This window comes from Ranitomeya imitator, chromosome 9 (assembly GCF_032444005.1).
Source record: "Ranitomeya imitator isolate aRanImi1 chromosome 9, aRanImi1.pri, whole genome shotgun sequence".
Classification (NCBI taxonomy): Eukaryota; Metazoa; Chordata; class Amphibia; order Anura; family Dendrobatidae; genus Ranitomeya; species Ranitomeya imitator.
In genome coordinates this window covers 119,580,207-119,602,977 of record NC_091290.1, presented here as the reverse complement: position 1 = coordinate 119,602,977, position 22,771 = coordinate 119,580,207, and the positions used below count along the sequence as shown (strand labels likewise).

General features: G+C 43.0%; 1 protein-coding gene across 2 annotated transcripts; it reads left to right on the top strand.

Moving 5' to 3' along the window:
- The first annotated feature begins 669 nt into the window (after positions 1-669).
- Positions 670-20,878, top strand: TRADD (TNFRSF1A associated via death domain). Of its 2 annotated transcripts, none has more exons than XM_069738736.1 (5): positions 670-774; positions 13,729-13,868; positions 14,175-14,455; positions 15,244-15,439; positions 17,184-20,878. In XM_069738736.1, the coding sequence occupies exons 2-5, from the start codon at positions 13,739-13,741 to the stop codon at positions 17,486-17,488; spliced, it is 912 nt and encodes a 303-aa protein (XP_069594837.1). In that variant the 5' UTR covers positions 670-774; positions 13,729-13,738; the 3' UTR covers positions 17,489-20,878. The 2 variants fall into 2 exon arrangements, with proteins under 2 accessions (XP_069594837.1, XP_069594838.1); XM_069738737.1 differs by lacking the exon at positions 670-774 and adding an exon at positions 3,222-3,725.
- The last annotated feature ends 1,893 nt before the right edge of the window (positions 20,879-22,771 follow it).

Sequence of the window (22,771 nt, the reverse complement as noted above, 5' to 3'; positions counted from 1 at the left end):
CTGTTCTGGTCTGTGGGGGATGATGCATGCACAAGGTTTCCCATCCATCACAGGCATGTAATGTATACCAATCCGGATTGTGCACCTATGGGGGCATTTTTCTTATTTAAATGCATGTATTTTGGGCTGAAAATTATTTTTGCAATTGGATTTAATTTTTTTTTATTTAGAATTTGCCTTCTACAGCCTCTATGTTGCACTGTGCATTGCTGGCTGCAGGAGGAGTTAACTGAGAATCTGTCGGTGAGCTCATTCTGGTTTTTTGACTCTTCTCTGAGCTCCTTGCAGCTGATTTATGACCAGAGACCACATCAAAGCTCAATGCGCAGGGAAAAGGGCTGTATAAATGGGCCCGCAATGCACGGACTGGCCGGCGGCCTCCCCGACCTGAGCGAGATAGCTTTATATATGTCTATGCATCTGTCTCGCTCGGGTCGGGGGAGCCGCCAGCCAGTCCGTGAATCAATGTTTCTTTTTTTCTTGTTGCAAAATGTAGCAACTTGCATAAAAGAAACCCAAACAGGAAGCGCGGTGTCGGTGTGTGCTTGTGTTGCAATGGCGTCCACCGTCACTAATCACTTGGGGGCGCTGTCAGCATTCAGCACACACAGGGCTGTTTTCGCTTTCGGATTTCGTGTTCTTCATGCAGTTTCCTGTTCTCTTTGGCAGATGAAGTGTTAAGTGGGTGTGGGGAAGGCACCGATGTCACAGGCCGGGGTGTGAGCTGCACCAGATTTCGGAAGAGCTGACATTCTGCTGGATTTGGGAAAACAGGTAAATAATGGCAGTTTGGTCACCGTGTGATGGTCACTCAGGACGCTGACCAGAGGGGGCGCTCTTGTTACAACATTATCGTCTCAGTAGGGTAGACCAGGCGAGACCCCAAACCTGAAGACGTAACGTGTTCACCTGTACTAGAAGCATAGAGGACAGGGGCGACAGTGACCCTGACCGGTGTGAGGAGCCACGCTGTGCACCGAGTACGGAGAATGGCACCAGGGCCTACCGTAAGGGTTATAGACGTGACAGCCGGTGCCCACAGGCCACACCGTCAGAGGGGTAAGGCACACCGAAACTGGCAGGACATGAACCAGAGGCAGCAGAGGCTGAAGTCCAAAGCTGGATAAGCACAGGACAGTTCTCAGGCAGCTGCTGGTATCTGGCAGAACAAAAAATTAGAGCTTTCTGTATATATTCCCCACCGTCACTTTAGATTGTAAGCATACGGCCACATTCTCACGTTAGTTTTTTTCACAAGCAAGAAAAAATGACAGAGTTTCATCAGAGCTTTATCAAAGCTTTATCAAACTATCATCAGAGCTTTATCAGAGTTTCATCAGAGCTTTATCAGAGTTTCATCAGAGCTTTATTGAAGCTTTATCAGAGTTTCATCAGAGATTTATCGGAGTTTCATCAGAGCTTTATCGAAGCTTTATCAGAGCTTTATCAGAGTTTCATCAGTGATTTCGGTGAGAGTTTCATCATAGCTTCATCAGAGATTTATCGGAGTTTCATCAGAGCTTTATCAAAGCTTTATCAGAGTATCATCAGAGCTTTATCAGAGTTTCATCAGAGCTTTATCAGAGTTTCATCAGAGCTTTATCAGAGTTTCATCAGAGCTTTATTGAAGCTTTATCAGAGTATCATCAGAGCTTTATCAGAGTTTCATCAGAGCTTTATTGAAGCTTTATCAGAGTATCATCAGAGCTTTCTCAGAGTTTTATCAGAGCTTTTTTGAAGCTTTCTCAGAGTTTTATCAGTGATTTTCGGTGAGAGTCTCATCAGAGCTTCATCAGTTTCAGCAGAATTTCATGAGAGCTTTATCAAAGCTTTATCAGAGAATCATCAGAGCTTTGTCAGAGTTCATCAGTTTCAGTAGAGTTTCATGAGAGCTTTATCAGAGTTTCATCTGTTATGTCAGAGATTTATCAGAGTTTCATCAAAGCTTTATCAGAGCTTTATCAGAGTTTCATCAGTTTATTGGCGTTTCATCAGAGCTTTATTGAAGCTTTATTGGAGCTTTATCAGTTTCATGAGTTTCAGCAGAGTTTCTTGAGAGCTTTATCAGAATGTCATCAAAGTTTTATCAGCTTTATCAGTTTAATCAGAGGTTTATCGGAGCTTTATCATAGAATCATTCAATGTTAGAGTTGGAAGGGACCTCCAGGGTCATCGTATTCAACCCCCTTCTCAATGCAGGATTCACGAAAGGATATCAGAGCTTTATCAGAGTTTTGTCATAGATTCATCACTTTAATAAGAGTATCATCAGAGCTTTAGCAGAGTTTTTTTCAGAGTTGTATCAGAGCTTTATAAGAGTTTTATCAGTGCTTCGTCAGAGCTTTATCAGAGTTTCATCAGAGTATTATCAGAGTTTTATCAGAGCTTTACCAAAGTTTAGTCCGAGTTTCATCAATTTTTCTTGTACGTAAAAAATAATAATAAAAAAAAAATTCTCCATCTTTTCTTACTTATCAGTCTGTGAAAATTGGACAACACACGTGTGGCTTCCGGGCGCTGTCCCATTTTTTTCACAGACCTGTAATTGCATTGCTGATTTTGATCTGACACCGGGATCAAAATATGACATGTCTTGTTGATTTTTCGGGGACCACTTGGGGTCATTCACAGACATCTGAATCACCAATTCACTATTCTAGGTACGAGTGCATTGCACCTTAGGATGCGATACTAACTACAGCCTGTCGACAAGTGTGGTGCTGTTTCCAGAAGAAGCCATGTTTTCCTAACCCTGTACAATCCCTTTAAGAGGAACACTGTTGACTGTTCAAAACTGACCAGAATTCTGCATAAAATTTACATAATTATGTATTAGTTTTGTGTATTTGTTTCCTCCTTTTGCTTTTGCCTTCGAGTCTTTGCACTGTTGTTGGGTATTTGTACCTTGACGTTGCGCTTTATTTTCTACACCTCGTGTTCTTTTGAATATCAGTCTGAGTCATTTTACAGGAATTTCACGTTTGCAGAAGAGTCGTGCAGACTTAATTGTTCCTCATGTTGATAATACAATTGGAAAAAGACAAATGTTTAATAAATTTAAAAAAAATATTTACTTTAACTGAGGTTGCCCGTGACTCCAGAGGTGTTGTTGATGTGGGCGAAACGTCAATGATAAAGCTGGAGATTCCTCAGGTGCACGTGGGTGACATTTTGCAGTGAAGGACAATAATTCTGACTCATCTGTGGGAGGAAAGAAGGATTGGGATACTAGAAATTCAATGCACATTCTTCTTTTTTTTTAATAAGGCAGATAATTAATGTATAATCATATTTCATAGTACTTTACAGACATCATCATCCCTGCCCCCATTGGGGCTCACAATCTGCATTCCCTATCAGTATGTCTTTGGAATGTGGGAGGAAACCTGAAAATCCGGAAGAAACCCACGCAAACAAGGGGAGAACATAAAAACTCCATGCAGCTGTTGTCTTTGCTGGGATTTGAACCCAGGACCCCAGTGCTGCAAAGATACAGTGCTAACCACTGAGCCACCAAAAGAAGAGTCTGAGATCAGTTTTGTCCTCTCTCCATGCTGAAAACACATGGCGGAGTCAGGAGAGACAGTCATCTCTGGACTTTGGCAACTTTTTAACCTATATACGACCAGCACTCCTTGCATAGACCATAATTTCCTCCTTTGCTGATCCTCCCATTACAACTGATTAGAAGAATTCCCAGAAGCACAACCACTCCCTGAGTGCAGGTGTGTCTTCTCGTAAGATATCATATGTCACAATACATATATGCCTTAAGGTAAAGGGGTATTCCCATCTCCAAGATCCTATCCCAATATGTAGTAGGAGTAATAATAATAATAATAGTAGCAAATACCTCCAATTAGAAATGTAGTATAGTTCTTCTGATTCGCTGTCGCTTACCCATGTGCAGGGCAGTGCAGTAGCTTAGGCATCCATGGTTATGACCACTCATATAGTGACAGATAGTTGTTACTGGTAGTAACCATTGATACCTAAGCTAGTGCAATGATCTGCTCATGGGGTAAGAGACACAGCAAATCAGAAGAACTATACTACATTTATAATTGGAGTTCTACATATTGGGATAGGATCTTGGAGATGGGAACACCCCTTTTAGGCTAAGCTTACAGTTATGTCTTAGTGGATAGTAATCTTGCAGTCAATAAATATGAAAGTGGGCATAAAAGACTTAAAAAGGACCTGTCACTTGCCACAAATATGTCATTTTTATTTTATCAGGTGTAAATGCTGTTGTTCTCCTGAATACGGAGTAGTTTTTATTTTTTTCCTGCTCCTCTCTGTTCCGGAGATATGGCCCTTTCTTCCTGTATATATATATTTAGGCTTGTCATCTAAGGGGGCGTGGACTTGAACTCTTCTCTGTGGGAGTCTTCTCAAGAACTCCGCCCACTTTGATAAATGACGAGATTTACATACAGAGAAGATGGGGTCATATCTCAGGAATGGAGAGGCGCAGAAACAAAAGAAAAACAGCGTTGGATGCAGGAGAAGCTCGGCATTTAAACCTGTTGGAAAAAAATACATATTTATGACAAGGGGTAGATCCCCTTTAACTTGGCCATAGACATGAGATAGCTGTCAGTTGAACTTTAGTTCGGAAGACACCTATCTCTCCCGACTCTTCCATATACCTGAACAAACAGCTTGTCCAGTGCTTCATCTGAAGTTCTGATGTCCATGAACTTTGGAGATATGGTCCTGGGCTGTTTTTAATGGCTTGGCATCGTCTTCCAGACATGGTAGACATTGGTATTGCATACTGTACATGAATCTGATGTTCCTTCAATAATAGGGCCCTTTGAGAATCAAACGTTGATCACTTGGCTTGACCTTGGCGTCAAGTAACAAGGACTGATTGATAAGTGACCCAGAAATAACCATCTACATGATGGACTTGTTTTTGCTTTGAACACCCCCTGCTGTAGTTATCTAATGTATGATGTTAAGCAAACATGTCCGGTGTAGTAGTGGTGGTGAATAGTAGCTGTGGTTTCTAAATACAAGGTAAATACTAGGTAATTTAGGTCGTGAGATGACACAGGCTAATTCTAGGTATTTAGCGGAGAGACTTCCTTGTGTGATGGTTCACTGCAAAATTTAACTCGTCCGCTTCTTGACAGCGTTTCTGCAGTAGTGAGCCTGAAGAAACATGATCATCCAGAGCCACAAGTTTTTCAATCTTTACCAACAAACAATTACATTGAAAAAACTGGTTTACCTCTTGGCTAAGAATGTGCTTCTTCTTTACTCCGCTACCTTTGGAAAATGAGCACAAATATGGCTTTAGTAGGAAAAAGGGAGAGAGGGGTGGAAGAGACGTTAGCTCACGGCAGATATGTGAAATTCAGGGTCAGTGAAAAGATATGTAAATTTTACAAAAAAAGTAATAGTGGTGCCCATGGATGGGCTTGCAGCCATAAAGTTGTCACCAGTCACGAATCAAAAAGTGACCAGGCTCCTTGTATCTTCTCTCCCTAATGCCTGCGGTAGTGACCCTATTCCCTCACATCTCCTTCAGTCCCTTTCACCGGCTGCCACCACTCACCTAACTAAAATATTTAATCTCTCTTTCATACCTGGTATCTTTCTTTTCTTATTTAAACATGCCATCATACATCCATTACTTAAAAAAAATCTAACTACAGACCTGTCTCTAATCTTCCCTTCATCTCTAAACTCCTAGAACGCTTGGTCCACTCCTGTCTCGTCTGCTATCTCTCTGATCACTCTCTTCTTTACCCTTTACAATCTGGTTTCCGCTCCTTACACTTTATTGAAACTGCCCTCAGTAAAGTCTCTAATGATCTACTAACAGCTAAATATAATGGTCACTACTCCCTGCTGATTCTCTCCGCAGCATTCTACACTGAGAATCACCAGCTCCTCCTCACTATGCTCTGCTCTATCGGCCTCAATTACACCACACGCTCCTGGTTCTCCTCCTACCTCTCTGACCGCTCCTTCACTGTATCTTTTGCTGACTCCTCTTCCTTTCCCCTTCCCCTTAGTGTCCGGGGTTCCAGAAAGATCAGTCCTAGGCCCTCTCCTCTTCTCTTTGTATACAGCACTGTCATGATCCCAATGGCAGGGGATCACTAAAGGACAAGCACAGATACAAACAAGCTCTAGGGCGATGGAACCTGAGCTGACCGCGACCCTGAACCTAACACACAAATAAAAGTAGCCGGGGAACGTGCCTACGATGATCCTAGACGTCTCGCTCCAGCCGAAGATCTAACTTCCCCTATTAGAAGAAACACAGACCTCTCTTGCCTCCAGAGAAATCCCCCACAGAAATAGCAGCCCCCCACATATAATGACGGTGAAATGAGAGGAAAGCACATACGCAGTATGAAAACAGTTTCAGCAAAATGAGGCCCGCTAAAGCTAGATAGCAGAGGATACAAAAGTGAACTGCGCGGTCAGCGAAAAACCCTTCAAAAAACCATCCTGAAATTACTTGAACTCATGTGCCAACTCATGGTACATGAGGAGCAATTTCAGCCCACTAGAGCAACCAGCAGCAAGAATCACATATCTGCAGGCTGGACTAAAACCAAATAAAGCAAAACACCAAAACAGGAAAATCCAAACTTAGCTTGACCAGAAGGTTCAAGGAGCAGGGAGCAGAGGTAACAAGACACACTGGATACATTGATAACCGGCGAGGAAATGCCAGCAAAGCCAGGTTAAATAGGAAACTCCCATATGCTGATGGAACAGGTGGAACCCAGAAACCCAGGAAAGACAAGTCACCCAGTACCATCAGTAACCACCAGAGGGAGCCCAAAAACAGAACTCACAACAGTACCCCCCCCCTTGAGGAGGGGTCACCGAACCCTCACGAGAACCACCAGGGCGACCAGGATGAGCCCTATGAAAAGCGCGAACCAAATCATCAGCATGAACATCCGAGGCAACCACCCAAGAATTATCCTCCTGACCATAACCCTTCCACTTGACCAAATACTGGAGTTTCCGTCTGGAAACACGAGAATCCAAGATCTTCTCCACAACATACTCCAATTCTCCCTCCACCAGCACTGGAGCAGGAGGCTCAATCGAAGGAACAACAGGTACCTCATACTTCCGCAACAACGACCGATGAAACACATTATGAATAGCAAACGATGCCGGGAGATCCAAACGAAACGACACAGGGTTAAGAATTTCCAAGATCCTATAGGGACCGATGAACCGAGGCTTGAACTTAGGAGAAGAGACCTTCATAGGAACAAAACGAGAAGACAACCACACCAAGTCACCAACAAGAAGTCGAGGACCCACGCGGCGACGGCGATTAGCAAACTGCTGAGCCTTCTCCTGGGACAACTTCAAATTGTCCACCACATGACTCCAAATCCGATGCAACCTATCCACCACCATGTCCACTCCAGGACAATCAGAAGGTTCCACCTGACCAGAGGAAAAACGAGGATGAAACCCCGAATTACAAAAGAAAGGAGAAACCAAGGTAGCAGAACTAGCCCGATTATTAAGGGCAAACTCGGCCAGCGGCAAAAAGGTAACCCAGTCATCCTGATCAGCAGAAACAAAACACCTTAAATAAGTTTCCAAGGTCTGATTAGTTCGTTCAGTCTGGCCATTCGTCTGAGGATGGAATGCAGACGAAAAGGACAAATCAATGCCCATCTTAGCACAGAACGTCCGCCAAAATCTAGACACAAACTGGGATCCCCTGTCAGAAACGATGTTCTCAGGAATCCCATGCAAACGAACCACATTCTGAAAAAATAGAGGGACCAACTCAGAGGAGGAAGGCAACTTAGGCAAGGGTACCAGATGAACCATTTTAGAAAAGCGATCACACACAACCCAGATGACGGACATTTTTTGAGAGACAGGGAGATCCGAAATAAAGTCCATGGAAATGTGCGTCCAAGGCCTCTTCGGGATAGGCAAAGGTGACAACAATCCACTGGCCCGAGAACAGCAAGGCTTAGCCCGAGCACAAACCTCACAAGACTGCACAAAAGAACGCACATCCCTCGACAAGGAAGGCCACCAAAAAGACCTGGCCACCAAGTCTCTAGTACCAAATATTCCAGGATGACCTGCCAACGCAGAAGAATGGACCTCGGAGATGACTCTACTGGTCCAATTATCCGGAACAAACAGTCTCTCAGGCGGACAACGATCAGGTTTACCCGCCTGAAACTCCTGCAAAGCACGTCGCAAGTCTGGGGAGACAGCAGACAAAATCACCCCATCCCTAAGGATACCAGAGGGCTCAGAATTTCCAAGGGAGTCAGGCACAAAACTCCTAGAAAGAGCATCCGCCTTCACATTCTTTGAACCTGGCAGGTATGAAACCACAAAATTGAAACGAGAGAAAAACAGTGACCAACGAGCCTGTCTAGGATTCAGACGCCTGGCAGACTCAAGGTAAATCAAATTTTTGTGATCAGTCAAGACCACCACACGATGTCTAGCACCCTCTAGCCAATGACGCCACTCCTCAAATGCCCACTTCATGGCCAAAAGTTCCCGATTACCAACATCATAATTCCGCTCAGCCGGCGAAAACTTTCTAGAAAAAAACGCGCATGGCTTCATCACTGAGCCATCGGAGCTTCTCTGTGACAAAACCGCCCCCGCTCCAATCTCGGAAGCATCAACCTCAACCTGAAAAGGGAGCGAAACATCAGGCTGACGCAACACAGGAGCAGAAGAAAACCGGCGCTTAAGTTCCTGAAAGGCCTCCACAGCCGCAGGAGACCAATTAGCAACATCAGCACCCTTCTTAGTCAAATCCGTCAAAGGCTTAACAACACTAGAAAAATTAGTTATAAAACGACGATAGAAATTAGCAAAGCCCAAGAACTTCTGTAGACTCTTAAGAGATGTAGGCTGCGTCCAGTCACAAATAGCCTGAACCTTGACGGGATCCATCTCAACAGTAGAAGGGGAAAAAATATACCCCAAGAAAGAAATCTTCTGGACTCCAAAGAGACACTTTGAGCCTTTTACAAACAAGGAATTGGCCCGCAGGACCTGAAACACCTTCCTGACCTGCTGAACATGAGACTCCCAGTCATCAGAAAAAACCAAAATATCATCCAAATACACAATCATAAATTTATCCAGATATTCACGGAAAATATCGTGCATAAAGGACTGGAAGACTGAAGGAGCATTAGAAAGTCCAAAAGGCATTACCAAATACTCAAAATGGCCCTCAGGCGTATTAAATGCGGTTTTCCACTCATCACCTTGCTTTATTCGTATAAGATTATACGCACCCCGAAGATCAATCTTAGTAAACCATTTAGCCCCCTTAATGCGAGCAAACAAATCAGTCAACAATGGCAAAGGATACTGATATTTTACGGTAATCTTATTCAAAAGACGATAATCTATACAAGGCCTCAAGGAACCATCTTTTTTGGCCACGAAAAAAAAACCTGCTCCCAAAGGGGACAAAGATGGACGGATATGTCCCTTTTCCAAGGACTCCTTAACATAATCCCGCATAGCAGTATGCTCTGGCACTGACAGATTGAACAAACGACCTTTAGGAAATTTACTGCCTGGAATTAAATTTATAGCACAATCGCAATCCCTGTGAGGAGGAAGCGAACTGAGCTTAGGCTCCTCAAAAACATCCCGATAGTCAGACAAAAACACAGGAATCTCAGAAGGAGTAGATGAAGCGATAGAAATTGGAGGTGCATCATCATGAACCCCCTGACAACCCCAGCTTAACACAGACATTGATTTCCAGTCAAGGACTGGATTATGAGTTTGTAACCATGGCAGACCAAGTACTAGGACATCATGCAAATTATACAGTACCAGGAAGCGAATCACCTCCTGATGAACGGGAGTCATACGCATGGTCACTTGTGTCCAGTACTGAGGTTTATTCATAGCCAAAGGTGTAGAGTCAATTCCCTTCAAAGGAATAGGGACTTCCAGAGGCTCCAGACTAAACCCACAGCGATTGGCAAATGACCAATCCATAAGACTCAGGGCAGCGCCTGAATCCACATAGGCATCGACGGAAATGGATGATAATGAACAAATCAGAGTCACAGACAGAATGAACTTAGACTGTAGAGTACTAATGGCAACAGACTTATCAACCTTTTTTGTGCGTTTAGAGCATGCTGATATAACATGAGCTGAATCACCACAATAAAAGCACAACCCTTTTTTTCCGCCTATACTTTTGCCGTTCACTTCTGGACTGAATTCTATCACATTGCATTATCTCAGGTGACGGTTCAGACGACACCGCCAAATGATGCACAGGTTTGCGCTCCCGTAAACGCCGATCAATCTGAACAGCCATAGTCATAGACTCATTCAGACCAGCAGGCGCAGGGAACCCCACCATAACATCTTTAATGGCCTCAGAAAGGCCATCTCTAAACTTTGCAGCCAGAGCGCACTCATTCCACTGAGTAAGTACCAACCACTTCCGAAATTTTTGACAATAAATTTCTGCTTCATCTTGCCCCTGAGAGAGGGCCAACAAAGCTTTTTCAGCCTGAATCTCTTGGTTAGGTTCCTCATAGAGCAAACCCAATGCCAGAAAAAACGCATCCGCATTAAGCAACGCAGGGTCCCCTGGTGCCAATGCAAATGCCCAATCCTGAGGGTCACCCCGCAGGAAAGATATAATTATCTTGACTTACTGAGCAGGGTCTCCAGAGGAGCGAGATTTCAAAGAAAGAAACAACTTGCAATTGTTCCTAAAATTCAGAAAACGAGATCTATCTCCAGAAAAAAACTCTGGGACAGGAATTCTTGGTTCAGACATAGGAGCATGTACAACAAAATCCTGTATATTTTGAACCTTAGTGGCAAGATTATTCAGGCTGGAAGCCAAACTCTGGACGTCCATGATAAACAGCTGGGATCAAAGCCATTCAAAGATTAAGAGGAGGAGGAAGTAGCCAGGCTGCAATAAGGCTAGGCAGCAAACTCTGAGGGAAAGAGAAAGAAAGAAAAAAAAAACTTCCTCAGACTACTTATCCTCCTACTTCAGCCAATACAATTAACACTTTGTGGGCCGGTTATACTGTCATGATCCCAATGGCAGGGGATCACTAAAGGACAAGCACAGATACAAACAAGCTCTAGGGCGATGGAACCTGAGCTGACCGCGACCCTGAACCTAACACACAAATAAAAGTAGCCGGGGAACGTGCCTACGATGATCCTAGACGTCTCGCTCCAGCCGAAGATCTAACTTCCCCTATTAGAAGAAACACAGACCTCTCTTGCCTCCAGAGAAATCCCCCACAGAAATAGCAGCCCCCCACATATAATGACGGTGAAATGAGAGGAAAGCACATACGCAGTATGAAAACAGTTTCAGCAAAATGAGGCCCGCTAAAGCTAGATAGCAGAGGATACAAAAGTGAACTGCGCGGTCAGCGAAAAACCCTTCAAAAAACCATCCTGAAATTACTTGAACTCATGTGCCAACTCATGGTACATGAGGAGCAATTTCAGCCCACTAGAGCAACCAGCAGCAAGAATCACATATCTGCAGGCTGGACTAAAACCAAATAAAGCAAAACACCAAAACAGGAAAATCCAAACTTAGCTTGACCAGAAGGTTCAAGGAGCAGGGAGCAGAGGTAACAAGACACACTGGATACATTGATAACCGGCGAGGAAATGCCAGCAAAGCCAGGTTAAATAGGAAACTCCCATATGCTGATGGAACAGGTGGAACCCAGAAACCCAGGAAAGACAAGTCACCCAGTACCATCAGTAACCACCAGAGGGAGCCCAAAAACAGAACTCACAACACCGCACCTACTGGACAAATAATCAGTAGATTTGGTTTTCAGTACCATCTCTATGCTGATGACGCCTAGTTTTACACATCGTCTCCTGACACCACCCCTACAAAATACCAGTGATTGTCTTTCCATTGTCTCTGACATCATGTGCTCCCTATATCTAAAACTGAATCTGTCAAAAACTGATCTCCTTGTGTTTCCTCCCTCCACGAACCTTCCCAAACCCAATATTGCCATTTCCATGTGGGGTTCCACCATTACTCCCCAGCTAAACGCCCGCTGGTGTCAAATTTGCCTCAGATCTTCCTTCACTCCCCACATCCGATCATTCGCTCGCTCATGTAACCTACACCTCAAAAACATTTCTAGACTTCGACTTTTTCTTACCTTTGACTCTGCAAAACCTCTTCCTGTAGCTCTTATCCATTCTCATCTGGACTGTTGTAACTCTCTACTAATCGGCCTCCCTCTTACGAAACTCTCCCCTCTCCAATCCATACTGAATGCAGCAGCCAGGATCATATTCCTCTCCAGCCTCTACACTGATACCTCCACCCTGTGCCAGTCATTGCACTGGTTACCCATCGGCTCCAGAATTCAATACAAACGTATCACTCTCACCCACAAAACGCTCCACAGTTCAGCACCACCCTACATCTCCTCCCTCATCTCTGTGTATCACCCTACTTGTTGCCTCCCTCTGTTCTGCTAACTGATATCTTCAATAATTCAAACCTCCCATTCCCATCTCCAGGTTTTCTCACAAGCTGCGTCAATTCTCTGGACTTCATTACCCGGGACAATTCGATTAATTCGCAATGTCCAGAGTTTTAAGTGTGGCCTAAAAACGCATTTCTTTAAACTGGCGTATTGCCCCACCTTGCTTATCTAACTATCCTAGCAGGTGCATTTCCAACCCCATGGTTAGGCTGTGATGTGTGGCCATTTTGCAGATGCATTTTTACGCCAGTGGTTAGGCCATGAGACTTGCATCCATAATGCAGGTGCAAATCTAAGCCATGGTTGGACCCATGAATGTGCTGGGATTTGTGGCCATAAGGCAGGTGTATTTTTGAGTATGTGGTTGGACCTATTGTTAGGCAGGTATTTTTGTTTCCAGAATGCAGGTGAATTTCTGCACCTATGGTTGGACGATTGTTTGGGTTGAGTTTTGCCACCATAATGCAGGTCCATTTTTAAGCCCAAGGTTCAATGCTTTATAATCCAGGGAAACAGCAAGAAATCCATCACAGTGTGCACTTTTTTTCCAATAAGGATTTGCTAGCTGATTGTTGCGTACATCATGGTGCTATGCTCAATGTAGACATCAGGAGAGGACAATACAAGTATGTGTTACGCTCTTTAGAACAAGCCGTGTCAACTCTATGGATGACTGTTTCCTCAAATTTTACTTACTTTTGTATAAACTGTATAAGATTTAAAAAAAAAAAACAGCTTTCGAAGTTTGCAGAAGATGATTATGCAATTTGCTGAAGACAGCAGATTGAGCAGAAGGTCGCTAACCAGCGTGCACCCGAAATCCAAAGTGTGTTTTCTCCAGGGTGCAGTCCCACCTGCCTGGTCACTTCACCATCAGTCTACACCATGGTATTATACACATTGCCGTATGCAAGTGCGGACATATCATTGGTGCAACGTGTGCAGCTGCATAGGGGCCCAAGAGGTAAGGGGGGCACTACCAACTCCAAGACAGGTGGAATAGTGCATTATGATGAACTATTGGGCTATAATGGGCCCCTATACTGTTCTTGCACAGGGACCCTATTCTGTCTTTGTGTACCAGTGGCACTACAGGTGGGAAAACTTGCAAAATTGTCAGTGTATCAAATATTTCCCCACTGTATCTGGATATAAACCATACAATGGTGATCATACTTTTTCCCTCTGATTGTCTTTTGTTTTTCAGACCCCCAAAGATGAATTCCTATCCAAGTGATTGGATTGGGAGCGTTTTCCTCTTTATCCAGTCGGATCCAACCTCGTTACCCGATCTGTATGTTAAGCACAAATCCATGGTGTACAGTGTACTCAGGAACGTCATTTCAGGTAAGATTCCTGTACATACCGACTGCTGGAAGTGATATGTACACAGCAATGAGAAAAAATAAGTACACCCTCATATTAAAAAAAAAAAAAAATTCTGCTAATCAATTGCTCTTGATTAAATGTTCATCAGCGAGTGTGATTGCCTCTATAAGAGCAGAAGTTTTGGCACTTTGCTGGTCTGGAGCAATCAGATGGAGGAAATACGTCAGCAATGATCTTAGAGAATCAATTGTTGCTACGCTTTTTGTGATTACCCGCTGAAGGGTCACCTTTTTAAGCCTTTTCTTTTATTTCTATGATTTCCAGAATTTTCCGGAGAATCCCCAAACTATATTGAGATCCTCAAAATTTGTGAAAGTGACCCCCAACTAATCCTTCACCTGAAATTTTACGGAATGAAGGCCTGCGAGAGGTTTCTTCGGGGGTACAGGGAGAAGAAGGTTCATGAGCACCTACAAAATCAGCTCAGTCAATGCCTAAAAATGGAGCCTCTAGAAGTCTTTCTTGAGCTTAAGGTGGACGCACAGAAGCTCGACACCCAACTGGACGAAGAGGAGAAATGCCTGTATTATATTTCCTCTTGCAGGGTAACTTTACATTTTATTTCTGAAAAATGTAAAAAATGTGTTAAAAGGGTCATCCACCAATTGGACCAATTGGTTTTTTACTTACATGCATATATTTTGAGCTAAAAATCGTTTTTTTGGCAGTTGGGTTTCGTTAGAAATTTTACGCCGTTTGCGTTCTACAGCTTCCAGAATGAGTTAACTGAGGATTCATCAGTCGGCCCATTATGATGGTCTGCCAGGGAATTTGTAACTGCTTTTTCTCTTTTCTGAGCTCCTTTTAGCTGATTTACGACCACTGACCACATCAAAGTTGAATGTGCTGGAAAACAAAAAGGGCTTTGAAAGCCAAACGGGGCAAAAATTTTAATGATGCCCAATTGCAAAAATTATTTTTTAACCCCCAAATACATCCATTTAAGAAAAGAAGAAACACAAATCCTCAAAGGTGGAGAACGCCTTTTAAGATGCAGTCCTTGTGATAAAAAAAACAAAAACACTAAAACTAAGCCACAGTGTACCTAGAGGTCAGCAACCAAGGCTTTGATCACATTGACGTTGGATTCCATTCTGCTTCTTCATCGTAGGCTCCATCTAAAGCAGAAGCACAGCGTATGGTCTGTGTATTGGACATAGAATAATGGAGGTCCAATAGTAAACATCGAATATAAACCCCTCATTTTTTTCATGTAGGGTAGAGGTGCCCGGTACTTGTTTCCACTTACTTCCTAATAATCCTGTTCCTATAGAGAAAGGGAAGTCCTACCAGTTTCCCATGAAGTGATATAACACTTTGTCTTCTCCTTTAGCCAAGTTATCAGAAGGATGATGAACTTGCGGACCTGGACAGACTTTTTATGAGTATTTCATTGGGTCCACTGCCAGAAAACAGCAATCCGCCTCCGTCCTCGACTCCACAGAACTCCAACCTGGGATCTCAGCCGCACACTCTCCGATCAGTGTCATCGGAAGGAAGCACTTTTAAATTCCAGGGAAAAGACTTTAGTAAGTTCTGTCTATCGTCAGTCACACTGTGAAATGGGGGAAATTGGGGTTAACCCGTCGGGGCCGTTCTCGTAGAAGAACTAATGTAGCATAATTTGCTGACAAATGAAGGTATCAAACAAATAAAGCATCTCTGCTTGCTTCATACAGTGGGAGAGGAGCTGTGTGGGTATTATACTGTGTGGGGGGCCGGGGTGGCCATCATTATGTGTGGAGGAACTGTGAGGGTGTCAAATTGTAGAGAAGGGTAAGTGGGTGCATTATACTCTGTGGGACATTATACTGTAGGGGTGTGTGGAAATGGGGAATTATACTGTGTGGAGTTGTCTGTGAGGGTCTCAATTTGCGTTGGGCAACTTTGGGGACATCATACTGTCTGTGGTGTACTGTGGAGTCATCATATTTTGTGTGAGGGAGTACTCTAGGGGAACACTGTTGTGGGGGGAATTCACTTTGGGGGAATTATACTGTACGGAGGGGAGGGTATTTTGGGGGTCATCAGCTACAGAAAGATCAGAGTGCACATGTTGGACCCTGAAGCCCCTAAATTGAGCCCATGAGCAACAGAACTACACCATGAAGCAATGGAAGAAAATGGCCTGGCCTAATAAAACATTTTTTTTTACATCATGTGAATGGCCATGCCTCTGTGTACCTTGGGAAGAGATGAACCTGGGATGCCATACGGGTAGACAGCAAGCTTGGAGAGATAGGGTGATGTTGTGACCAATGTTCTGCTCAAAAGTTTTTGGTCCAGGCATTATGGCAACCCTACTGGTAGTGACCTCTGCCAAAAAATGTTGACAACATGGTAAAATGTCTAACTGCTCTTAGAAACCAATTGACATATTATAGAGATATGTCAGAAGGATTGATTTTGAAGCATATGGGTCCTAAGCCCACTAATAAAGGTTACAAATACGGAAGACGCTCTTAGCCAAAGACCGAATGCGTCCTCATAGACTTTGTAGTGAGCCTATCTTTGGTCTCCGAAAAGAGCAGCACCTAGCTGAGTACTTCTGTTCCTCTGTTCTAGCAATTAGTAAGTGTCTCAGCCCCCGGGACCTAAAGCTTCTGACTTTTCAAAAGTTATCAGAAATTGCAATAACACTTTAAGGCCACGTTCACACGTCCAGTATTTGGTAAGTATTTCACATCAGTATTTGTAAGCCAAAACCAGGAGTGGGTGATAAATACAGAAGTGGTGATGTGTTTCTATTATACTTTTCCTCTGACCGATCCACTCCTGATTTTGGCTTACAAATACTGTGTGACCTTAGACTTCCAAATTCCACAGAGGTCAATCCAATCGAGCCTCTCTGGAAAAACAAGATTGATCCATGGATCACTTAAAAAATCTTCTCCTAAAGTCTTAGCACCAGATACACCAGAGCACCTGAAGAGGTCTTGTGGAGTCCATGTCTTGACTTGTCCAAGCTTTTTTTGGGACCGGGAGCAGACACAATTTTTAAGGTTTTAATGTTATGGCTCAGTGTATATAGTCCCAAAGGCAGCTAAGATGTGGGTGGAAGAAAAAGAAAGTAGAGCTTCTTGCACTCTTCGCTAGTGTGAGCGAACCCTAAGAATAAGACTTTTGAATGCAGTTTTGGGTGGTCGTCTCAAAGAGGTTTCACTCGTAGGTTAGGATAAGGCACCTACACATTGATTTCTTGAAATAGAAGTTTGAGTTTCTTCCATGTTCCATTTTCTTTTTTTTGTTTGTTAATCCAATGGTGTCTCTCAGTTGACAGGCCCCTGACTCAAGAACATCACCAGATCTTCGCCAAGTCTGTAGGAACATCTTGGAAAAAGGTGGGCAGAACATTGAAGGAGACCTGCCGAGCTTTAGAAGACCCAGCCATAGAAAACCTGGCCTACGAATACCATAGCGACGGTCTGTATGAACAAGCCTACCAGATGCTTCAGCGTTTCATCGATTGTGAAGGAAAGAAAGGCACGTTACAGAGACTTGTGGATGCCCTGGTGGAAAATGGACTGACTGGTATAGCTGAGAAACTGCTACCCGTGCAAGAAAATGGACTGAATTAGGAGACCTGATCGAGGTGGACTTTTGCATTTCCTGTACTCACTTTATGCCTTCAAATTAGTGACATGGAGTCAAGTTCTGGGCTTCACCCGCTGCTCAGTTACGAGCCATACCTCGCCTAGCTGTGTTCAAGGGGCTTACCATTGTCAATAATGTAAGTGTTCAAGACGCTTACCATTGTCAATAATGTAAGTGTTCAAGACGCTTACCATTGTCAATAATGTAAGTAATGGACTGTCTGCTCGGACCTGGTCCTCTAACTATCTTGAAAAGTCATGAACACGCTCTGATTAGTGTGGCCATAGACATAACATTTCGTTTTTGTGTAAAGGAGTGTTGTTGTTTTTTAACGGCCTTTGGCTCAATCTCGAGCCATGGTGACTTGATGGACGAACGACCTGTAGGAAGGTCAATCTTGGCAAAGCCTAGATAGGTCCACCAGGGTCTTCTCTACCATTATTTTGATAGTATCAAGCCATCGGGTTGCTGGTCTTCCTCTACGCCGTGTTTCTTATATTCTTCCAACCATGATGGCCTTCTCCAGTGAGGCTTGGGGCTTTTTTTTTCTGCGTTTTCAGAGCAGAAACCTTCCAACTCTTCAATCGAAAAACCTGTTTTTTTGAACTCCTTGTGGCATCTTGAAAAAAAAATTCTCCTAAAAATCCAAAACTCTTGAAAAAAAACAAAACTTAGTGTGAATACACCCTTTAGGGTATGTTCACACAGTTTTTTTTTTTAGGAGGAAATCAACCAAATCTTCTTCAAATACTCAAAAACTCCTCAAAAATTGGAGGTTCTGCTCGGTTTCTGGTCTAAAAAAAAATACTCTGTTTTCCCTCAGGGTATTCCGTGATTTATAAAACTTATGCCAATTTTGTTGGGTGCCAATGTAGATCAGCCTAAGTTGCCGAAGAACTGATCAAATGGTCCCTAAGGGGACTGCAAAATAAAATAAAAATATATATAAAATATATTGTATATATTTAAATCACCCTCTTTAAAATTTAAGAAATTAAAAAAAAACTTAGGCATATTTTTTATAGCTACATACATAAAGTTCAATCTATCAAGATATAAAGTTACGGTAATTAGCCTGTACGGTCAGAGTCTGGGTTTTTTCGGTTGCCACCTCTGCCCCCTCCCACCCCCCCCGAAAATGTAATAAAAAGCAATCAAAACATAGTATGTACACAAAAGTAGTATCAATAGAAACTTCAGCTCACCACACAGCTATCTGGAAGGAAAAATTTGAAAAAAATATCAGAAAATGGTGAGGTTTTTTTTTTTTAATAAATTCCGATTTTTTTTTTCACAACTGAAATGTAAAAAAAATCAAAAAAGTTATGGCTCCAGGAATAAGGGGAGGAAAGAATGAGCTTGTTTTGCCAAGTAGTTCTTAACTCTGTTATCTGTCTTTTTCTGAGCTTTTTTGATGGTATGTCTGACATGACAAACATTCATTTTTTTATACTCTTGAATTATAGAGATGTCTATCGACATTTTTTTTTCCTTACTCTTAGCTAAAACAATAATGTCCCAAATCTAAAATATTAAGTCACAAATGATTTCCCTGGATTCTTATTTGCATCAAAGTTGTAATTTGTTCTAAAAAAAATGAATATTAGGTGTTACATGAAATTTTGCCTCTAGGGGGCACTGTATGTTTTAATAAAAAGAAAAAACTGTAGCCGGGAGTAGTGGAATAAATATTTCATCCTGATAATGGAGTGGATACTGGCTATGGATTTTTGGCCAGTTTTTTTTGCCAGTTCTGTCTGTTTTGTGAGTTTTACATTTTTTTTCATTTTTTTAATATTCTGTTGAAGGCTACTCCATTTTCGCCATAAAGAGGGTTATATAGAGGTAGAAAAAATATGGCCATTTTATTTCCCCTGACTGTAGCTGCAATACCACATTCATCCTGTGGACAGAGGTGGCAGTGTGTTAATTTTTTTATTTGATATCTGCCATGTTTTGAATAACAGATAACCCTCACAATACGTCCCAGAATGCTAGGAAGAAGCCAAATATATTCTCTACTTGATATGCGGATAGTAGGGTTTATGTGTCTTGACATTATATTATAGCACCATGCTCCTTATTTATTTTTATAAAAGTTTCTGAGATATATGTGGATTCCTACTCCAAATTAGCTGGAAAGTGATATAGTGCTGCATATACCATAGAGACTATGCTGATTATATGGGGTACCTGGGGAAAAAAAAGGGGGCACCCTGACCCCAGCATGCTTCCAAAATGGGTGGGTGAACTCACTCTCCCCTGGTCCAGTGCTGAGTCTCCACCCCCTGTATCCAGTCTGCAGTGTTTTTAAAACGAACAAATTGAGCAAAACTCACTCTCCCCTGGTCCAGCACAGTGTCTCCACCCCCTGTCTCCTGTCTGTAGTGTTTTTAGAACGAACAAATTGCGCAAAACTCACTCTCCCCTGGTCCAGCACAGTGTCTCCACCCCCTGTCTCCTGTCTGTAGTGTTTTTAGAACGAACAAATTGCGCAAAACTCACTCTCCCCTGGTCCAGCACAGTGTCTCCACCCCTGTCTCCTGTCTGCAGTGTTTTTAGAACGAACAAATTGCGCAAAACTCACTCTCCCCTGGTCCAGCACAGTGTCTCCACCCCCTGTCTCCTGTCTGCAGTGTTTTTAGAACGAACAAATTGCGCAAAACTCACTCTCCCCTGGTCCAGCACAGCGTCTCCACCCCTGTCTCCTGTCTGCAGTGTTTTTAAAACAAACATATTTACTAAACTGACTCTCCCCTGGTCCGGCGCTGAGTCTCCACCTCTGTGCCAAGTGTGTTATTGCCTGCAGAGCTGATATCACATAGCGGCAGCCAATCAGGGAACTCAGTTGGTCGTGGCATCTACATGAACAGACAACTCTCTGATTGGCTGCAGCGCTCTCAACGCGAAGTCAGCGCTGCAGACAATAACACACATCAGGAGCAGCGGTGGGGACTCAGCGCTGGACCCAGAGGCTCAGCATTAGGGCCGGCTATCAGTCAGTGATACACTCCTACAAAATATATTTTGTGGATAATCAGTACATTCTGGGGGTTGTAGTTCCACATTTGCTGCAGAGTCATAGGCTTAGGACCACAGGTCTACAATCTGCAGCCCATATGGGTGGTTTAAATTTTGTCGTCCCCTCCACCTCCCCCCCCCCAAAAAAAAGGAAATAATCAAGGCCAGGGATGTCTGCTATGTTCTCCATGCTTCATTACGTAACTGATGTATTATTACTATGTGCAGTGCAGTATATGGAAGGTGCTGTAATAAGAAAACATTACATTTTTTTTCTGCCATTTATGGAAAGATTCTATAGAGAATTGTTATAAAGACCATGTTGTAATAAAAAGGATATCGTTCTCACTTTCCATCTGTGTCCTGATCCTGACTCGTAGGCAGATACTGTGACAATATAATGTGTATAGAAACCTCTTAAAAAGGAATTTCATTTTACTAAACTAGTGCCACGGCTGAATAGGTCATAAGACGACAATAAAAATGATACCTGTCTTGTAAAAATCCGATGTGGCATTGCTGAGAAAATGAGCTTTGAATCCACATGCAAATTAACCGGGGAATGGACACACCCCCAAAGCACTTCCAGACTATTTTGCATGTGATATAAAAGATCTCGTTTCTCAGCGATGGCACGTCGGATTTTTACAAGACAGGTATCATTTTTATTGGTGCTTTACGACCTATACAGCCGTGGCACTAGTTTAATTGTTAAAATGTACGTGACCGGTTCCCTTTAACTGTTAATTTGTCCAATTCTTTGTTGTCTTTGGGGATATGCTTTTGCCAGAAGTGTTCTGGCAGCAGCTTGTTTCCCTGTCCCCATTAATATAAACATGGACGCTCGGCTGATCCAAGAACGCACGTAGCGGTCAGGATACGTAGATGTCGGCCAAACTAGCACATGGCCAACGGTGATCTCATGTGTGTGGCCAACTTCGTAAGAACTGAATCTCTATGAATTTAATCCAGACTTGTATGTGCACATGTTGCGGATTCGTGGGCAGAATCTGAGCATCGCCTCTATGTAGCAGAGCCGATCGGGTTGTGCCAGCTTCTAGCCTCCTATGGAAACTATTGAAGCATGTCAAAAGTTAAAAGAAAATGTTTTAAAAATTAAAAAAAAATAAAAGTTTAAATCACCCCCCTTTTGCCCTATTCAAAGTAAAACAATAAAAATAAAATCAAACCTACACATATTTGGTATCGCAGCGTTCAGAGTCACCCAACCTATAAAAAACAAAAAGGATTAACCTGATCGCTAAATGGCGTAGCGAGAAAAAAAATCAAAATGACAGAATTACGTTTTTTTTGTCGCCGCGACATTGCATTAAAATGCAATAACGGGCGATCAAAGCATCGTATCTGCACCAAACTGGCATCATTAAAAACTTCAGCTCCGCACGCAAAAAAAAAAGCTCTCACCTAACCCGAGATCACGAAAAATGGAGACGCTACGGGTCTCGGAAAATGGCACAATTTTTTTTTTTTTTCAACAAAGCTTGGAATTTTTTTAACCACTTAGATAAAAAAAAGAACCTAGACATGATTGGTGTCTATGAACTCGTAATGACCTGGACAATCATAATGGCAGGTCAGTTTTAGCATCAAGTGAACCTAGCAAAAAAGCCAAACAAAAAACAAGTGCGGGACTGCACTTTTTTTTTCCAATTTAACAGAACCTGGAATTTTTTCCCCGTTTTCTAGCACACGACGTGGTAAATTCAATGGTGTCATTCAAAAGGACAACTCGTCCCGCTAAAAATAAGCCCTTGCATGGCCATATTGATGGGAAAAAAAAAAAAGTTATGGTTCTGGGAAGGAGGGGAGCGGAAAAAAAAAAGCTCCGGGGGTGAAGGGGTTAAAGAGTTATTCCCAAAATATGAAGTTATACCCTAGTCACAGTATAGGGGATAACTAACTGATTGATGAGGATCTTAATGCCTAGACCCCCTGTGATCCTGAGAAGGGGGCTTCAGCACCCAGGAATCGGATCTCTGCGGAGCCCAATCTCCGGGATCCAGAGTCCTGTTCTCGGGTTCCTTCAGATCCCAGCAATCCGTTATCCCATGTATAGGGGACTTGTAATATTTTGGGAATAACCCTTCATACGCCGGTGTCCTATAGGCACCAGGGTGAGGAGGCGATTGCTCCATCTGCCCCCTATAGCTGTAGATATTCAGGCACTAGACATAAGGCAAATGTTGCCGTGTTCGCGCACAAGTCCGGTCCTGCCTCTGGCTCAG

What these genes read in the sequence shown, in the direction of transcription:
- TRADD (XM_069738736.1), top strand. Translation starts at nt 13,739, where the DNA reads ATGAATTCCTATCCAAGTGATTGGATTGGGAGCGTTTTCCTCTTTATC. An exon ending in ACTCAGGAACGTCATTTCAG is followed by an intron (nt 13,869 to 14,174) that starts GTAAGATTCCTG and finishes TATGATTTCCAG; the next exon opens with AATTTTCCGGAGAATCCCCA. An exon ending in ATTCCAGGGAAAAGACTTTA is followed by an intron (nt 15,440 to 17,183) that starts GTAAGTTCTGTC and finishes GGTGTCTCTCAG; the next exon opens with TTGACAGGCCCCTGACTCAA.